This window comes from Anoplopoma fimbria, chromosome 23 (genome assembly GCF_027596085.1).
Source record: "Anoplopoma fimbria isolate UVic2021 breed Golden Eagle Sablefish chromosome 23, Afim_UVic_2022, whole genome shotgun sequence".
In the NCBI taxonomy this organism is placed as follows: domain Eukaryota; kingdom Metazoa; phylum Chordata; class Actinopteri; order Perciformes; family Anoplopomatidae; genus Anoplopoma; species Anoplopoma fimbria.
Window position 1 is genome coordinate 7,561,500 of NC_072471.1, and position 21,978 is coordinate 7,583,477.

Sequence of the window (21,978 nt, forward strand, 5' to 3'; positions counted from 1 at the left end):
ATGCGCAAACAGATAACAGAAGACATTTTTTATCACGTTATTAGGTGGAATTTCAAGACCGTTGTCAACTCAACCGCTAAAACACAACAGAAGACATGAAAAGCAGGACTGATAGATTCACAGCTTATTGGTCAATAAAAAGACTGAATCATCAACGAAAAATAAATTAAATAATTGTACTTTTGAACGGGGACAAAATCAAGACAGACACATATAATCATCATAGCATGTGTAGTTTAATATTTGATAAATTACACTCATCACACATAACACACCGTATACAACAAAATCAATACATCCTGAGCAGACATCAATAATTCAGCAATTATGTTGTCATAACCCTCCTCACTTGAAGGAAATCTGTTGATTGAATTTATGCCGACTTTAAAGCACCAATCTGGAAGAGCACAACGTGAAAATGACTGCAGCATTGTTCAGAAATGTTGAAATGCATCCTTACTGTTAGAATATGTTTGATAGATATGTGAAGAGACACTAGCTCCTCTGTCACATACTTGAGAATAAGCACTCATCTGTATTGTCAAAAGCAAGTAAGGAAGCTTTATTGTGTGTCTGAACAAAGCTACATTGGCAAGCGCTTCATGAAAGATTGTAACTCCTGCTTCAAAGTGCTCAGAACAGGAAAAAGGCTCAGTAGTTAGACAACGTGCAGATAAAAATGTGTGTAAAAAGTGGAATAGAGAGATAAAAAAGTCACATTTAATAAAGCACTAAAAATGCCCTTTAACATTAGGAAGTGGAGATTTGATTATGAATTATAAATCGCATACTTCTGAAGTACAAATAGCCTTGATGTACAGATCGACTTGCAGGGTTTCAAAAGATTTTAGATTTAAATTCCAAATGCCTAAATCGTTAAAACTTATCAAAGTGCACCATAAATGTCTATGCTGGTGGATTGAGAAGGCGAAACCCATGTACACAAAACATACATACCCTCCAGTACCTACAGTACTCACATTCAGACTGCTGTGTCAATAAGAGGCCAAAACTGTTCATAACGATGACCAAGTTTAGACCGGACGCACAAAATAAACCCTCAAACGCAAACATGGGAAATTAAAGTTTCAAAAACATCACAGCTTAGACGAGTCAAATGCACTTCTTGACTTCTAACAGATCAGCGGACGAGCTCGATAGCACATATCACATGCGATGATGTTCAGCCCTAATGCAATATGGATTAACATTTATTATTCACATTTCATGCAAGGAATCGCATATCTTTAGCCTGTTGATATTAACCTCTTTATTAGGCATTAACGATTCAAAGGCCTGATCGTCACGAACGCTGCATGTGGCTTCTTTAATGCACTTCCTTGATTTTATAGAGAGAGCTTTTGCTCCATTTTATCTACAAAAGCTATGTATTTGTATCTACTGTCATCTTAAGACTCTTTGAGCTGTGATCGTGCATCTTTACTCCCAACAGCTGATTATCGCTGGTGCAGTTTTTCCATTTAAAGCTGATGTTACTGGTAACTGGTAAAGTCACGTTATGGGAGTAAGAAGTAAAATAGAATGCTCAAGAAAGAGTGCAGTAGTAATGTAAACGTAGTATATCTGAGAAGTGTGTGTTTCTGGGAGGCCGCAGCTTTAAGTTTAGTCTTCTGCAAGTGTCCGTAATGCAACAAAACATTTCTACCTGTGTACAGTCTGTCACACTGTACACGTAGGTTTTGTAAAAATACAAGGTAGTGTTTGGTTGGATTGTGGCCGTTCTTTTCCTTTCTTGTTCTTTTGGGAGCAGTGTGTTTGCGTCGTCTCACACCACCCTCTGCAGGATGTAGAGGATGCCCATGCTGTCAATGGTGACGAAGGTGGAGAAGTCGGATGAGACGTGAATCCTCTTCAGCGCCGTTCCCGACGGAAAGAAGGTCTGCAGGGCCTCGCCTTTCTCCACATCCCACCACTGGACAACAGACAGAGACAGAAAGACACACACACTGTTGAAACGCTTCAGGCTGTTAACAGACAAAAGAGTTGTTGCTTATCTGGAGAGGAAACATAATCAATTCAATGTAAGGATGTTAGTTAGTGAGCTTTGGAGGCGTTTCTGGTTAGAAGTTAATGTTACCTTTGGACAAAGGTACGCTACCTGTTTATGCTAAGCTAACCTGCAGCTGGCTCTAGCTTCATATTAACCGCCATGTTTCATTCTATTGTCAAGATTTACCAATTTTGGCACAAACTTTTATTATTTTTATTTAACCTATTTATTGTCTTAGCCTTGTTTCATGTTTAGCCTTTTCTACATTGTCAGCATAAGAAACTTTTTTTCATACAAGTGAAGCTTTACGATGCTGTTTTTAAGCTTTTCTTACCCAAGATTATTCCAATTGGTGAGATCTTGTTGGCAGCAAATTATCATGAAATTCATGTTTATAGGTGAATGTTTCCCTCTTCTTCCCGCCCCCTCTGGTTTCAAGTTCCACTCTCATTGGATACCGCTTATCACAGATTTTAGACTCGTTTCCAAGATGCTCTAACTATAAGCTCATCTATTTTTACTTTTGGCTATTATAAAATCAAACATGTTTAAAATCTTAACGCTAATGCATGACCTAGTTGATCCATTGTAACAGGCACAAGTGGAAGTTGGCGGTTATTTGATGTCAGATCTCAAAATGTAAATAGACTTTCACATTATGTCAAAAGTTGAGCACTTATCTGAATTAGAACTCTGGACAAAGACAGGAAGAGACAGACTGACTAAGAGCTTTATATTTGCTGCCAAGCAGACCATGATGAATTTAATAGTATTATATTACCAGACTCACACTCACACACAAACACACACACCCACCCTCAGGCTCCCTCAAACACACAGATACACACACAGACACACACACACACACACCTCCACCCCCACCAGTTTTCCTGAGTGATTCCGTTTAATCTCAGTTTAAAGATGACATTTTCCATTGAAGCTCCCTCTCGCTGGGATGAATCATCAAAGGCACATCAAGTCAATCATTTAGTTTGAAGTGAGTGTGTGTGAGTGTATGTGTGTGTGTGTACATTCAACTTTGACAATAACCATGATAGCTTCACATCAAAATTGTCCCTCTTCCATCTGAAAAAAACATGAATTTAGTTTTGTTGTCTGTTTTTGTTCTAAAGCTTGAGTGGCAAGTGTGTGTGTGTGTGTGTGTGTGTGTGTGTGTGTGTGTGTGTGTGTGTGTGTGTGTGTGTGTGTGTGTGTGTGTGTGTGTGAAAGAAAGCAGGCCAACTCCTCAGTCTCTCGACAGACAGGCGGACAGTCATAAGAGGTGGCGGCAACAGATGTCTAGCTTACAGAACAATCCTCACACACACACACACACACACACACACACACACACACACACACACACACACACACACACACACACACACACACACACACACACACACACACACACACACACACACACACACACACACACACACACACACAGAGTCCATTAATCATGCAAAAACATTCCAGATCATTAAACGGGAGCTCATTTGCATATCCCTGATATGGCAGCGAAACACGATGTATGCCTAGGTTTTTGACATTTGTTCCCCCCAGATTGTCATTCTGTACATATACTGCACTGAGTCTATGTCCATGTGTGTGTGTGTGTGTGTGTGTGTGTGTGTGTGTGTGTGTGTGTGTGTGTGTGTGTGTGTGTGCACTGAAAAATGGCCCAGCATATTTTTGATGCTGCAGGGGGTTGGCCATACTTCTGCTGATTGGACTTCCTCCACAGCAACCATCATCACACACACACACACACACACACACACACACACACACACACACACACACACACACACACACACACACACACACGCACACACGCACACACGCACACACGCGCACACGCGTTTGCCTGCCTAAAAATGCAGCTGGGTTAACTGGAAATGGAAAAGGCTTCACTGTACCTTTGCCATCCTTGTCACAACAAATAATGGCTACTGAGAACTTGGTTAAAATAAAGTGGACGGAAATATCTTCAATTACATTAAATGGTAGGGATAAAAACGGTGCTCTGGAATAAATGGTACCATAATGTATTTATATAACGAACCAGACTCCAAAAGAAACAATTCTGCTCTGGTTACTCTAAAATAATACTCATCATCTCCTGGTTTGCTGGGCAACATTTATTTTTAAACTAAACCATTAATTCATGAAGTAGATTCAAGATGTTTTCCTGCACATTCACAGTTTTGTGGGATAAATAAGACTATAGTAGTCTATAGTCCCATTAATATGTTTTTTTTTACTAAAAATAACCCATTATTGTCCCTCCATTTGCTTCTTTCCTCACTCCTGCTAATCAACATTACGGTTGCACTGATTTCTCCCTCCCGTCCAGTTAGATTAGTATGAACCATTTGTGACATGAGATGGTTTGTTGCACCAGCTTTACATGGTGCAAAGAACAGGTCAAGTCCCATCAAATATAAATATTGGGCATGAGCTGGGTTACTTCCTGGTTTGACATCTTTACGCAGGTCAGATCCAACAGTAAACCTATATAAATGTTGTGTTTAAAAAAAGGCCTTCAGAGTCAAAGATCTGCTGACCATGAGGTATTAATAATTCACCGTGCAATGAGAAATCATGGTTTCTCCCCTCATACATTTGTCCTTCTCTGGCCCTTCACTAGAATCCCCCAGGAAAACATTTTAAACAGCAAGCTATGACAAATACTTAATGTAAAGTTAATGTATACAGTACAACTCATAATTACAAACATAGATTGAATCACAGGGCTAAACACGATTAATCATTGTTTTGTGCGCTGTATGACAACATCCTCTGAAGATAACTGGACTCACAGCATGAGGTCTTTGATGTACAAATGGTGAGAAAACAAATACAAAACAACAGCATAGTCATAATTTATGTTAACACGGGTGGCAGCAGCAGTTTCAGCATGTTCTTATTTTATCTCTAAAAGCTGACATACACTATACACTCATTATGACTGATTGGGCCATTTGTCTACTTTTCTTAACTTGTAAAAACTCAGAACGTTTTCTTGTTTCCCCGACGGATCTCAGCTGTTATCAATGTAGTTACTGTATGCCGGTTTCAACGCTCATTAAATACACATTGCCTTTACGAAGCGATGTAACACCACACCTCATTTTCCTTTCAGCTAAATATGCAGAGTTTGATATAATATTGTAACACAATAGCTCTACACTGCATGCTCAACAACTGATTTGAAATTTGAGAAAATCCCTCTTAATGTGCACAAAGTAACTTGCATTTAAAGCTCTTTTTTTCCGTGCGCCTCCACTATTAAATTATTTATATGGACAGTTTTGACGTCTAAGCGCATCCAAGTCTGAAATCCTATTCGCTCACCCTGTGGCGTGTGCAATTTTTAGGTTGACTCTGTTTAAAGAGATCAAGTTAAATCAGAGTGGGTTAAAGATGAGTGCTAAGAGGCTGCTGCACCAGCAACGACAGAGAAGCTAAAAATCAAGTACTGACCATCTGAAAAATAAATAATGGCTGGATTTCATCTCGTGTCTGAGCCTAGAATTTTTCAAGGTCACAGAAAGAAACCTACGGCATCATGTCGGCCTCAATTTTAAACACTGAACGTCACCGTGTATGATTTAGTTGGCCTTGAAAAAATAAAAAATGAGGTAGTCTTTGTTGAAGGTAGATAACACAGAGCATCAAAGGATGCAACATATACTCTTTTTTTTGTACAGATCATTAAATATAATAAATCTAGGTTGTTTTGTTCAGTGATGAAGAAAGGGGGGGAGATAAGAGGCTGGATGAAAAAAAAGAAAAACAAGATAAAAGGTGAGATTGATAGATATAATAAGGATAGAAACAGAGCAGGTATTACAGGAGGGAACGAGACACTTGGTTAAAGCGTAATTGCATTTGAATGCATGGAAAGATGACTGCCGGCTGCTGAAACCCTGACAGCTCAGACAAAGAAATAATACTCAGATGCCTGCATGTATAAATACAGAAATAAACAGCCGAACAGACAGACTGAGACGAGGGAGAGAACAAGTAGAGTCGAAGAACAACAACACTGAATCCCGGGACAAACAAAAGCAACAGACGAATGATGAAACCGTGTGACAAAACAGGAAAATAAAAAAAAGGGGGAAAAAAACACTCCATAACTCCAACTGGCTATAGAAAAAGGATTAGAGGAGAGATTGCGATGCACGGAGAGAAAGGGCTGGTGCAGAATAAATGTTTGAAAGCATCAGTTGGCTCGACGTGGTGGGATGGTGGGAAAATGTGTGGACGGGAAAGTGTGAAAATGATGTTAGCTTTGGAGTAAAGATGGGTTTACTACGAGGGGGGAAAAAAATTACGGAAAATCACTACGTTGAATCTTTTACACCAGAGGATGGTGATGACACTAGACTGGATGACATGCATATTTATGTTCTGAATGCGAGACCTAAATAAGGAGACAGAGGAATGAAGAAACAGTGAGATTTCTTTGGTTCGAGATAAAGAAAAAGCGGAGAAAAAGGGGCTAAATAAAAGGTGCACATGGGATATAATGGTAAAATAGAAGACATACAAACACAGAAAGCTGCACTAAATTCAGGTTAAAGATGTAAAGATGCTGTTAACAGAGAACACACATTCATCATAACAACAGCTACACACCAAGACAAGTCCTTTTCCATAAGGTTTCGTTCTCTCTTATGGGAATACGCAGCAGTGTTTTTGTGTGTGTCACCGGGTGCCAACATCCCAGGAGCAGATGGCTGATGTGCTGATTTCAACACCATCACTGTGGGGCCGCTGATTTATGGGAGAGAGAGCTAGTGTTGCGCTAAGATGCTAAGTGACCACACAGTCGGTGTGTTTCTGCGTCGTTGAGGTTGTGTAGAGGACAAAACCCCTGGACGTGTTTACTCGGTGTATTTGTGTGATTGTCTTGGGTTCTTTCTTTCACGGTTGGACTAAAATATTTCTAAATATCCAGCGCATCATCCTCACTTTACCCCTTTGCTGAGGCTGCTGAATTTAACTCAGAGGATGGTTTCGGAAAATGGGTTTACGACAATGTTCAGCTCTATGCTACGTGAATACTAATGCAAAGTACACACAGGTGGGACTCAGTGGAAATATATATATATATATAGAAAAGTCATGAATGCATTAGCATGTAAATGAGTCAGTCGTAATTTAAGTGTGGAGATTATATCTAGAATTAATTTTACGAATGCAGGTAATAGAACGGAATAATATAATTGAGATTTAATTGACATTCGTCCCAGATGACACATGGTCAGTAGGGGTGAAAACTAAGTCATTATTATCATTTATTGACTTTCGGCGGAACGTAGTGTTATTGATTTACTTTAATTTATGTTTGATTGTTTTATTCTTTAATTATAAAATGACTTTTCGTTTTTTAAGTTAGTGAAGTTTTTGATTGAAATGTCCGAAGAGTTTGGCAAACTGTAATCTAATGCTAATAATTCAATTCTAACTAAAACTGCATTCCATTAAAAGGTCAAATGACAGCAAAACAACATAAAGAGCACTATAAGACCAAAAAAAAGTAAAAAAAAAAAAAAACAATCAACAAAGAATCTTTAAATATAAAAACACCTGCAGACAAAAACACGATAAAAAAAAGAGACAAAAAAACAGTCAAATAGCAACATAAGGACAACACCGGTAACACAACAGAGCTGATCATGTAACAAGGCTTCTGTTGGTCGGACCTGAAGGTTAGTTTGTAGGTTTGTGGTGCTGTTGAATTGTACTGTGTCAGGTGTTTTCTAATATTAAGTATTAATCAATTCAAGAGCCCCACAACCTGCCACACCCAAAATGATCATTAGCACCTCCCTCAACATTTCAACCTTCATGAATTTAGTATTTATTGTTGTAATAAGCTGCACTAATTTCAGCTAGGTGTGCTTTATAGAAAGGCAACCGAGTGCACATCGATATTGAGAAAATATCAAGATATCAATTTAACCCACATCACCCAGCCATGCGGGGAGCAAATGAGTTAGAAAAGCTTTGAGAAAACTAAGGTGTGGATTGTATTTTAAGAATATTGATTTCAACATACTGGTATGTCATCTGCTTTGTTGGAAACGTGATGACAAGACCCACTGGTCACTGAACCCTTATCTGTAAAGCCACACCATTCTGCATGTTCAGATAAGCTCTCCCTCAGTGTCTCACACACACACACACACACACACACACACACACACACACACACACACACACACACACACACACACACACACACACACACACACACACACACACACACACACACACACACACACACACACACACACACACACACACACACACACACACACACACGGGTCAAAATGATATCTGGGGAAAGCCGGGAATGCGAGTAACCCTGATTCATTTCAGCTAACAGTGGAGGAGCACTAAATCTGCTCCGACAGGCCCTCGCTGCTGGCTCTCCTGAAGCTAAATAGGTCTGCTTATTCAAGGCTACCTGAGGGGAAAGTCAGCCGCCGCTTACATAACCGAAATACCTGTCCATGTGTGTTCTTGTGAGGGCCGGAGAGATGCTTTGGGTGTGAGTTGGGGGCTGCGGCGCACAGTAGCGTCTTTCAGGAGGGTTGGAGGGGGAAGTAATTCATCTTCCTCTAACATAAATAGCTTGATACAGAGTCCAGGGGGAATAGGTACGGTTTTCTACACTTTTATAGAAAATCATAACGACCCGACAGCCAGCAGGAGGCACACAATGGATGGAGGCAGGAGGGGAGGGAGATTAAAGAAAGAGGGGGAACCAGCTGGAGTAGATTCAGGCGATTTTGTAAGGCCAATCCATTTTAGAAAGAAAAAGTAGGGGGATTCAGTATATGTGTGTGTGTGTGTGTGTGTGTGTGTGTGTGTGTGTGTGTGTGTGTGTGTGTGTGTGTGTGTGTGTGTGTGTGTGTGTGTGTGTGTGTGTGTGTGACCAGGCCAAGAGTCTTGCAGAGAGGGAAACAGTGTGACACTGAGGTTGAATTATTCATCCAAGGTTCTATCCACTGAAATATTGATGCTCAGACAATCCTTTACGCATAATTCTCTCACACACACGGTCTCTTTCTTTCTTCATTTTTCTGCCACTTGCATTCCTTTATTTCCACGGGCAACACTTCTTCATCACAGATGCGACCAGGAAAAAAGTGGGAGAAAAAAGGAGGCAAAATGAATATGGAATGTAGGGTACAGGGAAAACTAAAACTGATTTTTTTACATCCTTGGATTAGAGAGGATGTTACTTGTTTTCCCAGTATTATTTATTGTTCTTTCTCTCACACATCTTGCGGCACACTGAGGAAGAGACAGATCCAAAAAAAGAAAACATAGAGAGAGAACAAGAGACATCAAAAAGAGAAAGGGAAATGAGAAAAAGTGAGCTGGGAGGGAAAAGGGGAGTTAAAATAGAGATACAGGAATATATAAAAAATCATGGGAGTTAGAAAATGAAGGAGAAAGAAGACAAAGTACAGATTATTGAGCTCTTTCACACCGGAACTTTACTGCTTTTCCCAAACCAAGATGAACCAGGTGAAACCTGTTTCAGTCAAACTGTAGTGACTTTGTCTGGAGTAAAAAATTTTGTTTTGATTAGAAAACTCAAATATGATATAGTTCATTGATGACTGGAACATTTTTCTTATTGGGCTAGTAGAATAGGGGTACTTTTTATACTTTTAAACTATGCAGGTTGTTGCACTCCCTTTCAGTGTATGAACATGCAAGTTTTTGCAAAAGCACTTTAAAAAATAGATGACCTGTTGGGTAATTGGGCTTATTCGTATTCTTGCCGAGCTGGAGCCGGTAGGAGGTAAGCTTAGCTTAGCATAAAGACTGGTAACGGGGGGTAACTGCTAGCCTGGCTCTGTGAATAGGTAACAAAATCTGCTTACTAACACCTCTAAGGCTCACTTATCAAAACATTAGCTCTTTCTTTTCATCTGTACAAAAACCAAAGTGTAAAGATGAATTGAATATTTCTTGGCAAAAAAAGATCTAACTTTTCCTTTAAACAAAACACCCTACCAACACTTTTATGGCAAGAACAACAGCAAAGGAGGCAGACCAGCTGGTTTGTTAGGATGGAGGGTATAGTGTACATAATAAGAATATAGTGTGTGTGTGTGTGTGTGTGTTCGTGTGTGTGCATCCATGCATTTTACAAAGCATACACCATCAGCAGCCCCCTCCACCTCATCCTCCATCACTGATCTCCCATCTCCACTCTGCCTCATTCTGTCTCTGTGTGATTTGCACACACACACAAAGGCCCTTCTTCTCCAGCCAGAGAGACAATTAACCCTGGCTTAATGAGCAACGCAGGGGGAAACAACTACCTCCTAGAGACAGATAAATATTTCACCAGCCTGTGTTTATACCCAAAGCCTGAAAACAAGAGCACGGAAACCAGGGCACATGCATTCCAAGCTTAACTCTTTCAAAGTTATTCACTCCTGCTTTTGTCTCATGTGGAAGCCAAGGACTGTGAAGTCAAGGACATATTAGAAACCATATCTACTCTGGATGCATTTTGACCGCATGAGGAAGAACGTGTGCGTGTTAAAATATGTCTCTGGAATAAGAAGAAGAGAAAATGATGGGGCAAATAGGACAACAGATTCTGAAGGAAAAGATAAATGCACTTTCGTGAGCTGTTTTGCATCTTATGAGCTTGTGTAGGTATTTTTAGAGGCAGATCTCGCTGCTGTGCTGGAGCAGCACTGCGGGGTGCTTACTTCTGAAACTGCGTGACGGAAGAAAAAGCACTGAATGAAATCAAAAGTGCGAACGCGGCCTGAACCGACACGGTGGCCTGTTACACCGCCTCATTTACATACACGTCCCCTCGGAAACAGCAGTCATCAAAATGTGTTATTTCCATCTACGGACCAATTTTGAAGGAGGTGGGGTTTGCAAATATCAAAGTAAAAGCCAAGTGGTGCAACTCGCACGTAAACCAACATACAGCAGCAATAACACCCAAGAGGTTGATCTTTATGTTGCAACGCAAATGTAAAAAGCTGCTGGGGGATCAGATGAAAGGTTAATGAACCCTATGAGGGAACTCAGTCATTGCTGTTGAACATAATGTGTCTAGGAAGTTTTCTTCAAAGCAGAGCTTAAACATTAAAAGAACAACAAAGAGAGAAAACAAAAAAAAGTCAGCCAACTCCCTGGTTGAAACAAGAACTGACGCAGCTTTTAATAGAGTAGATCAATAGACTACTTTTAAAGCTTCTTGTGTTCATGTGTTAAAAAACAATTGCTGTCCCCTTAACTGTCTCCATGTTAAGAGCCATTGAGAGGAAATAGATATGGACAATTTTTTTACGTTAATCAAAAAATGTACTTGACACTGCAGTAGATCTTTCCTTACTACAGCACCAGACATGTGCAAAACTCTCCTGCTGGTCTTTCCTGTATAGACCGCTAACCCAAGGGGATAAAATATTTATATATATATGGCACTTAAAGTCAGCCATACTGTAAAACTGTAACACAGCAATGAAAGGTGAACTGTAGTCTGTAAGTCCAATTCAGTCAGAAAATGTGGCAGTTTTACAATATATCTGACTTTAAAAGCCCGCCAAGATTTTCCTTAAACCACTCAGGTCTGAATGGGAGTGTGTGTGGTTGAAGTACAGGCCTGTCGACATATAGTTTGAGCACTAGAAGTGAAATGTTGACAGGATAAATCTAGAGTCTAAAAAGTGGCATATCTGTATGAGGGGAGAGACTTTTAACTAATGAATTATTACTTCATAAAAATGCACGCCCATTGACAGCTGGGATCGGCTCCAGCACCACCGCGACCCTTAACTGGATAAGCGGTTACGGAAGATGGATGGATGGATGGAAAAATGCACGTGTGTAGTTTCATTTTACTGCTTAAATATGTTCTTGCGTACACAGGGGTTTCACTGTGAGAAAAAAAAAAACTGATCTTAAGTACTACTAGTTGTTCATGCTGGATGAATATACTGTTCGGTACTGAAGGTGTAGCTGCTCAACGGCAATGAGGATGGGGCAATCCATATAATTTAGATGCAAAAACATTTGTTGTTGTTATTCTACCAGTTTTGGCATCACAAAGTTATTTGACATTCTGTCTCTCTGATTCATATTCTGCACTCTGTACATGTTTTCACTTTACTTTCCCAATATTGTCAAGGTGTTTCTCCTTTTTAAAATTGTACTACTGGTACTATGAGATATATTTATTGCATCTCTTTGAATCCTGACAGACGTTCCCTCCTCGTTTGCTCTTCTTCCTTTATTTTTAATGGAATAATTTGGCCCAATATTTACAGATGGCAAAAGGTTGATCATGTGGCACTGTCTCGCAGGTCATTTACCTCTGTTCTCTGTTTCTATTAGCAGCCTTTTTCTCCAAACTTCAGCTGACACTCTTAATTTAATTAAAACCTGAACTACAATGCATGATGTTCATTCAGTGATGACGCTGCATCACAAACAAACTCTTTGATACATTAAAAAAAAAAAAAAGGTCTGTTATTCCCTACTGAAAGAACTTGCATATGAATCAAGTCATATTTCTGACCCCTGGAACAAGACAGAGACAGCTGGGGGCAACATTACTCTAGCGTAAGAAAGAGGAATTCATTCTTACTGATGTGTAGCCTGGAGAGAGAAAGCACTGAGGTCTTTGCCAGTAAGGAGGGAGATTGGATACACATTCACTTATGGCTTAGTCAATCTCATTACACGAGAATTTTGACTTCTCAGTACCCCATCAACTGTGTCTTAATCTTTGACAGACACTCCGTCCATCAAATGTCTCTTGAGGGAAGGTCAACACAACCTTGGCTCCTACATTTCATCACATCTCCCTGCCCACCGTCCCCGCTTCACTTTGAGACTTGCTCAGAGTGACGACTGGCTGTAAACGGTTCATTAGCTGCTGAGGCCTCGTTAGGATGTGCTTAATGGTGATGGCTCTGGCAGAGAAAGCAGGGGAAGAGACGGACTGAGACCTGATGGGTGAAAGAAATCTCAAGCGGTCTGAAATGGCTTTAATCTGTCCCACTGTACAAAGTCAGTATAATTAAAAAAGATATATATTTGCAGGCAGATCCATAATGAACGTGTGGGATCATTTAAATAGCTTGGGAGCGTTAGATTCCAACGAGGGAGGGCGGCTTTGACCCTGATGGTCACCACAAAAAGTGGACAGACAAAGGAAATGACAGCAGAAAGACAATAAAAATAACAAATGCAGGTGTGAAACAGAGAGATAGCATTGGAGGAGAACACAGAAGGAGCAGGTCTGGTGGGAACTCTGAGACAGAAAAATAAGAGAATGAAAGTGAAGGGAGCAGAGGAAGGTGAGATAAGGTGAAATTGTGTTTCTCCCTTTCTCCTCCATCACAGGCTCGGCTGATAAGTGATGTCTGACAACACTGGTGGCAGTGGAGAACTGTCATCTAAAACACTCCCATCCATCTGGGGATACACTGTTTGGAAGAGTGTGTGATCTACAAATGTCAGTGTGGGAACATGGGAGTGAATAAGAAAAAGCAACAGTGAGTCGCTTCCATCCTGTTCCAGTTAAGAGTTGACATGATGTTTACTGGGTTGGACACCATCTATGAATCTACAGCTCAGGTTTCGACATGGTATCCCTTTTGGTCTTTATATTTTATGGGGTTTTGACCATTACTGGCTCTTTGGAGAAATGTTTTGTTGAGCAATGTCTCTCTTTTTTCGTATATTGTGCTCTACTAGCATACTATAAGCATGATGCTGTTGTGAGGCACATTGCTGCCAACTGCAAAAGGGCAGAAAAGGAAATATATAAAGCATATACGCTAGATGTTGTCCTTCAGTTTCAGGCCAACGTCAGGTCAATTGCGCAAATTCTTGTGATTCAATCGAAATTTGTTGATTTTGTAACAAATGTTGCCATTGCATGTGTGATCAGGCCTTAATAATGATAGACAGGTATTGGCAGTTCCTCACCAATAAACAATAAAGTAAGGGAAGAAGAGGAGTGTCGTCAATCCATTTTGTATGCTACGAGTGTCCTCTACCCATAAACTCAGAAGGTCTCCACCCAGAAGACATATAAGATTACCTGGACATAGTTACAGGTCCGTGTAATGTTGAGAGGTTGATCAGCCTGTCAAAAGCTTGCCAGGTCCCATCTGTCCCAGCTGGCAATACAGCAGCACACATTTGACACCGCGGTTGTCTTTGAAATGGCGTACGAGCTCCTCCTTGGGGGTCACATTGCAGCAAACAGTACTGAAGTGACAATAATATTAATATATTTCCACAGCAACATCCCTTGGGAGACCGGGTACAGTCAGTGAAATCACACATTTTCAAGTTTGGCTGTGGCTGACTAAAATAATCTGTGGTTTCCTCACATCTTTGCTAGAAAACTCTCATCACTAAAAGGTGTTATTTTGAAATTGAGATGCCAAAATAGTTTTCCAACAGCGAAGGACACAAGTTGCTTTGACATTAACAGATTATTACCAAATCAAATGGATCATATTTCCGCAACGGTGGCTTAGGTTGAGACGGCGTTACCAGTTAGCAATGCAGAGAAGCGCCGCACCGATTAGCTAGTCATTGGGGCTAACACGCAGGGATTCACATGCACTAAGAAGCTTGGATAAAGGATTCCTCTCCCATATTTGAGGTCTTTTAAAAAAAAAATTCTAATAAAAAAAATCATTCAAGGTAAAATGGTTGCATCAGTGAGTCCAATCAAATTGAAACAGGAGGACTTTTGTGTCTCTGTTCTCTCAGTAAAGACACATTTGCATCTGAGAAATTGTTCATAATGTCAAAAAATAAATAAATGGCAGTTTGAAAGCTCTGTGTCAATATCTACAGTGTATTGCTGTTTTGTTGGAAACCTGACGACTTGGTGTGAATTACTCTGGGCTGCAGTCAGGATGAGCCTTTTCACACCAGCCGCCTCCCTCTTGGATCATGGCACTGTGACAGATCGTCTCAAAGCTTCTTCTTTTTTCCCGAGGTTGTGTGTTTGCGTGTCCGCGAGTGCGTGTGCGTGTCAAGGCCAGGTGTGAGACAGGTACAGCATTTCCTGGCAGGACCTGTAGCAGAAGGGGGCGGAGGACTGATGGGAGTCAGTGTAGGATGTAACAGCCTCTCTCAGAGGGCTGGACCGCATCACTTCATCACACCCCTTACGCACACACACACACAGAAACACACGCACACACTTATCTGCTCAAAAGCATGTGAGCTCATAATTTGACAATCAAATGCACCACTACACGCCCATGTGTTATGGTTTTTATCATGTGAAGGGAAGAATTGGTGATAAGAAGCGTAATAAATGTTTAATTAAACACTCTACACAGGTACCTCCACCCAACAGGGGATTGGACAAGCACATATACCCCCTCACAATAGCCCCGCTGCTTTTAATTACACTCACACCATTCAACCCGACCATACAGAGAGTGGAGGGACTGATGAAACAGTGGAACAAGAGAGGAGGAGACGAAGCGAGAAAAACAAAAAACAAAAAAGGAGCTTGAGAGATGATTAAGGCAGGAGTCCTGACAGATCAGAGTTAAAAAACCACAGGGACAAACCAAAAAAAACATCACGTCAACACAAGGAGCAAAAGAGAGAGAAATGGAAAGAGGCAAACAATAAGGACTCGTCACGCTACAAGTCTCACGTTGCATCATATCAACGAATCAACTAAGAGAGAACCATGGGAGACATCACCCGCTGTCACTTCTCCTGCTCTTTTGCCACCAATAACAACATCATTCTGTTGAGCAGCACACTGAGTCATTGTGTAGAAGGGCTTCTGATTTTCAGAGCTGCGACATGAGAGGATCTGAGGGCCGAAAACTCTCCACTGAGTAACGTCGGGATAACAAAAACATGCCTGCTCTGCCATGTTCTGCTTATTTCATTTATTTTTCAAACAGTTCTCTTCAGGAAATTAGTCGAAGAGCAAAGAGTGTCGGTGAATTCTTAACATATACTTTAGTTAGTATATGTGTTTATGGATCTTTAGAAGACTGCCTTTTCTGAATGGTGTGTATTTCAGGATTAGGAGACAACTTTTAATGGATCTAAATTATAATCAATGAAATTCGTTGCAGTTATTAAACCTAAAATGCTTGAACACGTAATCAAAATGTATCCTATCTTGCTGGTTTTAGCAAATGACTAAACAGATTTGCCAGATTCTTCAAATTCTAATTAGTTTTCTTTCTTCTGTATATGCTTAAATATTCACTGGAGCTTAGGGCTATAAGGTAATTGTTCATGTTTGCTGTCTAATGAAGTCTCCATCTTCACTAGAAAATATCAACTCTAACACAAGCTATTAAACACAACGCTGACATATCCCGTTATAAAGTTCACTCTCCTTTCAGCTCTGTTTTGTTCTCCACCATTAGGCCTGTCATAATAATTACATTATCGACCTGTCGTACAATATAAGGAAATTACTTTGATCATTTTACTGACTGTGATATTGCTTGTTGTGTTTAGAAGAACCTACCAACATTTTTAAGCCAACATGATGGCAGAATAAACAGCAATGTTTTAACAATAAAACTCGGACATTGCGCAGACATTGTACTTTTTTGTTAACAGTGCCCAAATGTCCATTTAATTTATTGTTTTGGTTGGTTGGTATTAAATAAAAGATCACTTCCCTTTGAAGGGGGGGTCCTTGCATTATTAGAGTATATTATCATTATAACGGTGACATAAAAATGGTCCTAGGACGTTGTGTCATCCAACAAAAGTATTTAGCGTAACAGGTCTATCCACAAACTCCTGAAGGAAACATCTGATTCGTTAGCTGCTAAATGCTCAGCAATCTTTACCAGCTAGTTGCTAACTTTGTCCATGATTGCTACTGGTGCTGGGCAGGCACCGTAGAGTCGGGTTTAAGAACTTTTTTTACTGTAAATCAGAAAATGACACTGATGAGAGCTTAACAAAGACAAAGAAAAGAGCTGTAAAATGAATAAGTGAGCTGAAAGATGCTAAAACGCTCTGTTAAGCTGAGGGGAACTGCAGAGTGGGAAAATCATTATCTGTTCATCAGAACAAGAAATATCATGTCCATTACAAAGTCTTTTTACCCACTGTTAATCTAAAGGTATTTCATAGAGATAGATGTATAAAGATGTCTTATCATTCTCTAAATAATGTGGTGAAAATTGATTTCCAACTTCTACTTTCTAAGAAGAACAGAAAAAGTTTGTACAACACAGCAAAGCCATTGTTCTGAGCTTTTACAGGATTCAAGCCAAACTTCAATATCAATCAGTCCCCACTATGATCCAAATGCACATTTAATACAATCCCACTGATCCTCCGTAATGAAATCTCTTCCTTACACCAGCTGAGGATGAATACAAACCAAATACCCTTATGACGGCATTCAGATCATTGCCAAGCTTTTTTCCCCAAGACTGACAGAAAAATAATTACCACGTTCCATGATTTATTTAGACGTTGGTAAATATTTTATTTGAGCACACTGGTGTTCTTGCTTCATATTTATATGTGAATAACCTTCCCTTTTCAACATGGAACAGCCATGGGATGAAAGAAGATTTATTTTAAATATTAACTTACTTACTAACAAGTCTTTTCAAAATGTTGTGTTTAAGCTTAAACACTATGATAGTTGCTGGTTGCAAAAACAGGCGAGCACAGAGATACGCCTTAGCAATAATAATTATTATCATGCTTCCTCACTCAGCAGTCTATATCGTCTGTCATTAGAGGCACACACTCTGTCAGGGTAATTACTATGACAGACAGGATGGCCTCTAATAGCTGTCCGGCCAACACACAGTACGATTAATCAATCAAAGCTCACGACTCGGGGGGGTTCACCCTTTAAGACAGCCATAATAATCCATCACTGCTCCTCACATCCACATGCTGATCCATCAAGTCAACACGCCTCGCTGAAGACGAGAGAGAGAGAGAGAGAGAGAGAGAGAGAGCGAGAGCAGAATAAAATAGAGGGAAATAGAGTAATGGAGTGATTCAAAATCCCCAAATAATTATGACTGTCATAGTGATGTAACGGAACACCAAGCTGATGAGCGCTGAATTGATGCATCTAGCAGAGCAGCCATGTCTGTTTATTTAAATATATGAAATAAAAAATGAAATTGAAATGTTATGTTTACGGTTTCCAGTTTGGTCACAGTTTCAAAAAAGGTAAAAAAAAAAAGCACCCCAAATGTGTTAATTTTACTGACTTAAGTTGGACAGAGACAGACCTGCCTCTACCACACTGATTCCAGTCTTAATGCTAAGCTAAGTTAAGCTAATCGCCAAATAGAGTGATCTCAAGGTTCCCATCTTACTCCGGGCAAAAGTAAATAAGCATACTTCTCAAAATACAGAACTATTGCTTTAAGCTTCAGGGAATCTTTGAACTCAGCAGAAATATTGACTTAATTTATATCAAGATATAATGCATATAAATAATGATGGACATGAATTATTAGAACATTTTTGGACAGCCATAATAGTTGACAACCTGGAATCCAGCTAAACGTGGCCCCTGTGATCCAACATCCTCAGTTCCTCGTGTATTTCACATTGATTCTAGTGTGACCTTATGCTCTTTCCTGTTCTAAAGGCACTAAATTCAAACCTTTAAGTCTCTTTTCTCACATATGATGTCACGCTTCGGTGTCTGGTGTTCTTTTCTAGCACCTCATCTTTCTTTTTAATAGCGTACTGAGAACTTTTCCCTTTGACCTTTGAACTGCATTGGCTATGAGAACCTTAAGAAAAAATACGGGTTTTCTGAAAATCTGATCTGAACACTATTTCTAGCAATAATTAAAAGAAATACATTATGCTCTCATTAAGTACGAGCTGATATCCAGGATTTGTGACGAGGTTACGATGTGTTTTCGGCCATTTGTCTCTAAAAAAGCAATAACGGCGGAAACTACTGCCTTCAACAGGAACATATCTGTCGGCCCACACAAGCAGGTAAAAACAAAAGGCGCGCATGCACATGTTCACGCGCACACAAACACGACCCCACACACAGTATCAGAAGTAATCTGAGATATAAAGCCTCATCGATCAGAACCACTCTCCCTTGAGAATTACATCATTGCCCAGCAAATAGCCAATCAGAGCACAGCTGAGACTGTCCGCTCTGTGAACCCGTCTCCTGTAAAAGTGAAGGGAGTAAGAAAAGAGACACACACACACACACACACACACACACACACACACACACACACACACACACACACACACACACACACACACACACACACACACACACACACACACACACACACACACACACACTATTCCGGTCACGTATCAAAGAGGCATTGATATCACTCCCTCAGGTATTGAGTGTTTTTAAGTAAACCTGCACCACTGCAGTCCTCCTCTGCTTACTGTAACAATGGTGCATGTTGATGGCATTTCTGTATTGTTTATTACCGAGACACATCTCACTAAACTTCACCTCTCACACACACAATGATATATTGTTTCAAAAACAAAGATACATGCAGAGAATTATGCTGCATAACTTCGATGAGATGACTTCATGTGTACAGTACATACTGAAGTTTGAGCGTAGGCAGGAAGAGGCTCACAGTGCATTTAGGTGCCAACTACCAGTCTGTTGCATAATGCACTATGCTTAAATTGTGATGCAGTGAAAACAATAGAGTCTTATACCAAGAGGTCATTGTTAAAACGTTACACTACTTGATCTTTTGCGTGACAGTCTTTCACTGGCTATGCTAGCCTTTATGTATATTAATCTTTTTTTTGTATTTTACATTTCCCACAGTAATCATTCCTTTTGCACTGTTTTTAGTTTTTAATCACTTAACATTTGCATAACCACTATTAGCATATACCAGTACTCTATTATAGTGAAAGTTCTCTGTAGTAGTTCTGGTGGCACAGGGATCAACAATGCATGAAACCAAAACATCACTGGTTTCAAACTGACTAGGGGCCTGTGTTTAATTTGTCAATAAAAAAAAAATAACTTTAGTTCAAATAATAAAACCATAGACTGCAAAATCCTCATTTCAAGTCCGGCTGAAGGATTTTTTGGGGGTATTATTCCCCATCTCTCTTTTGCCCCTCATTTTCTGCTCTACTGTCTATTCTCTATTGAAGGCATTAATTCCCAAATAACAGATTTTAAAAAGGTGATTATAGCACTCTGGAAACGACTTATTTCTACTTTCCAAACTGTCTTCTACTTCCCTGTGAGTCCATGAAACCAACGTAGACTTTGAGTACCCATATGAGTCTGATAGTATTTGTTAACATACCTTGATGTAGCCGCCAGTCGAGACTAGAAGAGAGTTGTCCGAGGAGAAGTGCAGGTCGGTCACCCATCCTCCGTGGAGTGAGTCCATGCCGTCTTTACCGTCACGGGAACAAATCCTTAGCAAAGAGCCGTCCTTGACGCTCCAGAGCTATGATTGACAGGGGTACATAATACACAAATAAGAAAGTTAATGTCACAGATGAACAATAAAGATACCTGACTAAACTTAGACACTCAAGACCCGACGTACAGATTAGAAAACCGCATGTTCTACATTATTAGTGATTATTACATATATTTGCTAGCATGTGTTGATGGGAACTGTGTTGGCTTTTACATATCTAGCTGCCTGTGCTGTCAAAAAATGGTACTGGTAGAAAAATGAATAAATTCCTTTCACAAGGTCGTCTTACTTTCAGCCTCATATTGGGGTCTGTATCAGCAGCTGGAGGTTGCCCAAATGTTGTGGATGGTTTAATTATTATTATCACATGACAAGTATGTAATTTTGATAATGTGATAGCAGGTGGTCGTATAAAAAGGGGAGATCATAACCGTAGATAATTTTCAAGGATGTTCTCTTGCATCAGATGTGACCAAAACCCCCATGCTTAAGTCACATGATAAGGACTAATGGCCATCTGTGTATGAAGGTCATAATAGTTTTTTTCTAAAGATCAAGATGATCCTTTATGCGCTATAAAATGTAGAATGAAGAGAATCTGCACTGATATTCACTGTGAATCGAAACGAAAAATGACCCATAACGCACCTTGAATATAACAAAAACCATGGATGTGCGGCACATCATGTCGATTGCAGCTGTTATGCAACTGTTCACATGCCATGTCCATTTGACAATGACACATCACACGTACAGCTATATTTAACACTTGGCATGCCTTTGTGCCGAATGACTCACATTTGTTGCCATAGAAACAGGGCTGAGATTTCAGTGTGGTTTATGTAATTGGATCTGATGGATTGGTCCATTTCTGGATAATGGAGCGGTTCAGCTCAGAGGCCACCAGAGGGCATTAACCCCTCGTTGACTGCAGGGTGACCGGCGCCAAATCCAAATCTCCCTCTTTAATTAAACTTTTCATTTACGTTGTGTGTGTGTGTGTGTGTGTGTGTGTGTGTGTGTGTGTGTGTGTGTGTGTGTGTGTGTGTGTGTGTGTGTGTGTGTGTGTGTGTACAAGCGCTGCGGATTCAGAAGCCTCGGGGAGCCAATTTGGCAGCCCGAGTCCTCTCCTTCACCTCCCACTGTCAGACATCTCCTCCTCTTCCTGCTCTCTTCATCCCAACTTCCTCACACAACCTGCACCTCCTGCAGCTCCCTCTCTCCCCCCATCTGAGAAGGAAACCCCGCCTCCTTCCTTTCATCTTCACTCAGACTCTGTGCGCTGCAGCAATCACGGTGCGTTAGTAAGCACTTTATCTAAATGAGTGATGAAATGTAATTATGGGGTGATCTGTGGAATTAATGTTGACTGCTATAATTGCGTTTTTTTGTATGTTGCATTGCAAATTAGATGGTTTCATACTAGGAACACAGCAACATGTCAGTTGGTGTGTGGACACACTGATGTGAGTGTCTTGAGGCGGGAGGCTC

At 40.2% G+C, this 21,978-nt stretch overlaps 1 protein-coding gene across 2 annotated transcripts in view; it reads right to left on the reverse strand.

Annotated features, from left to right (window-relative positions):
* Positions 1–224: 224 nt before the first annotated feature.
* Positions 225–21,978, reverse strand: part of apaf1 (apoptotic peptidase activating factor 1) — a 45,573-nt gene continuing 23,819 nt past the window's right edge. For both annotated transcript variants that reach the window (XM_054625005.1, XM_054625006.1), the window contains 2 exons: positions 20,365–20,511; positions 225–1,933 (listed from right to left, as the gene is read on the reverse strand). In XM_054625005.1, coding sequence (XP_054480980.1) covers positions 1,787–1,933; positions 20,365–20,511 — 294 coding nt within the window. In that variant the 3' untranslated portion in view covers positions 225–1,786. The remainder of the gene's footprint in view (positions 1,934–20,364; positions 20,512–21,978) is intronic.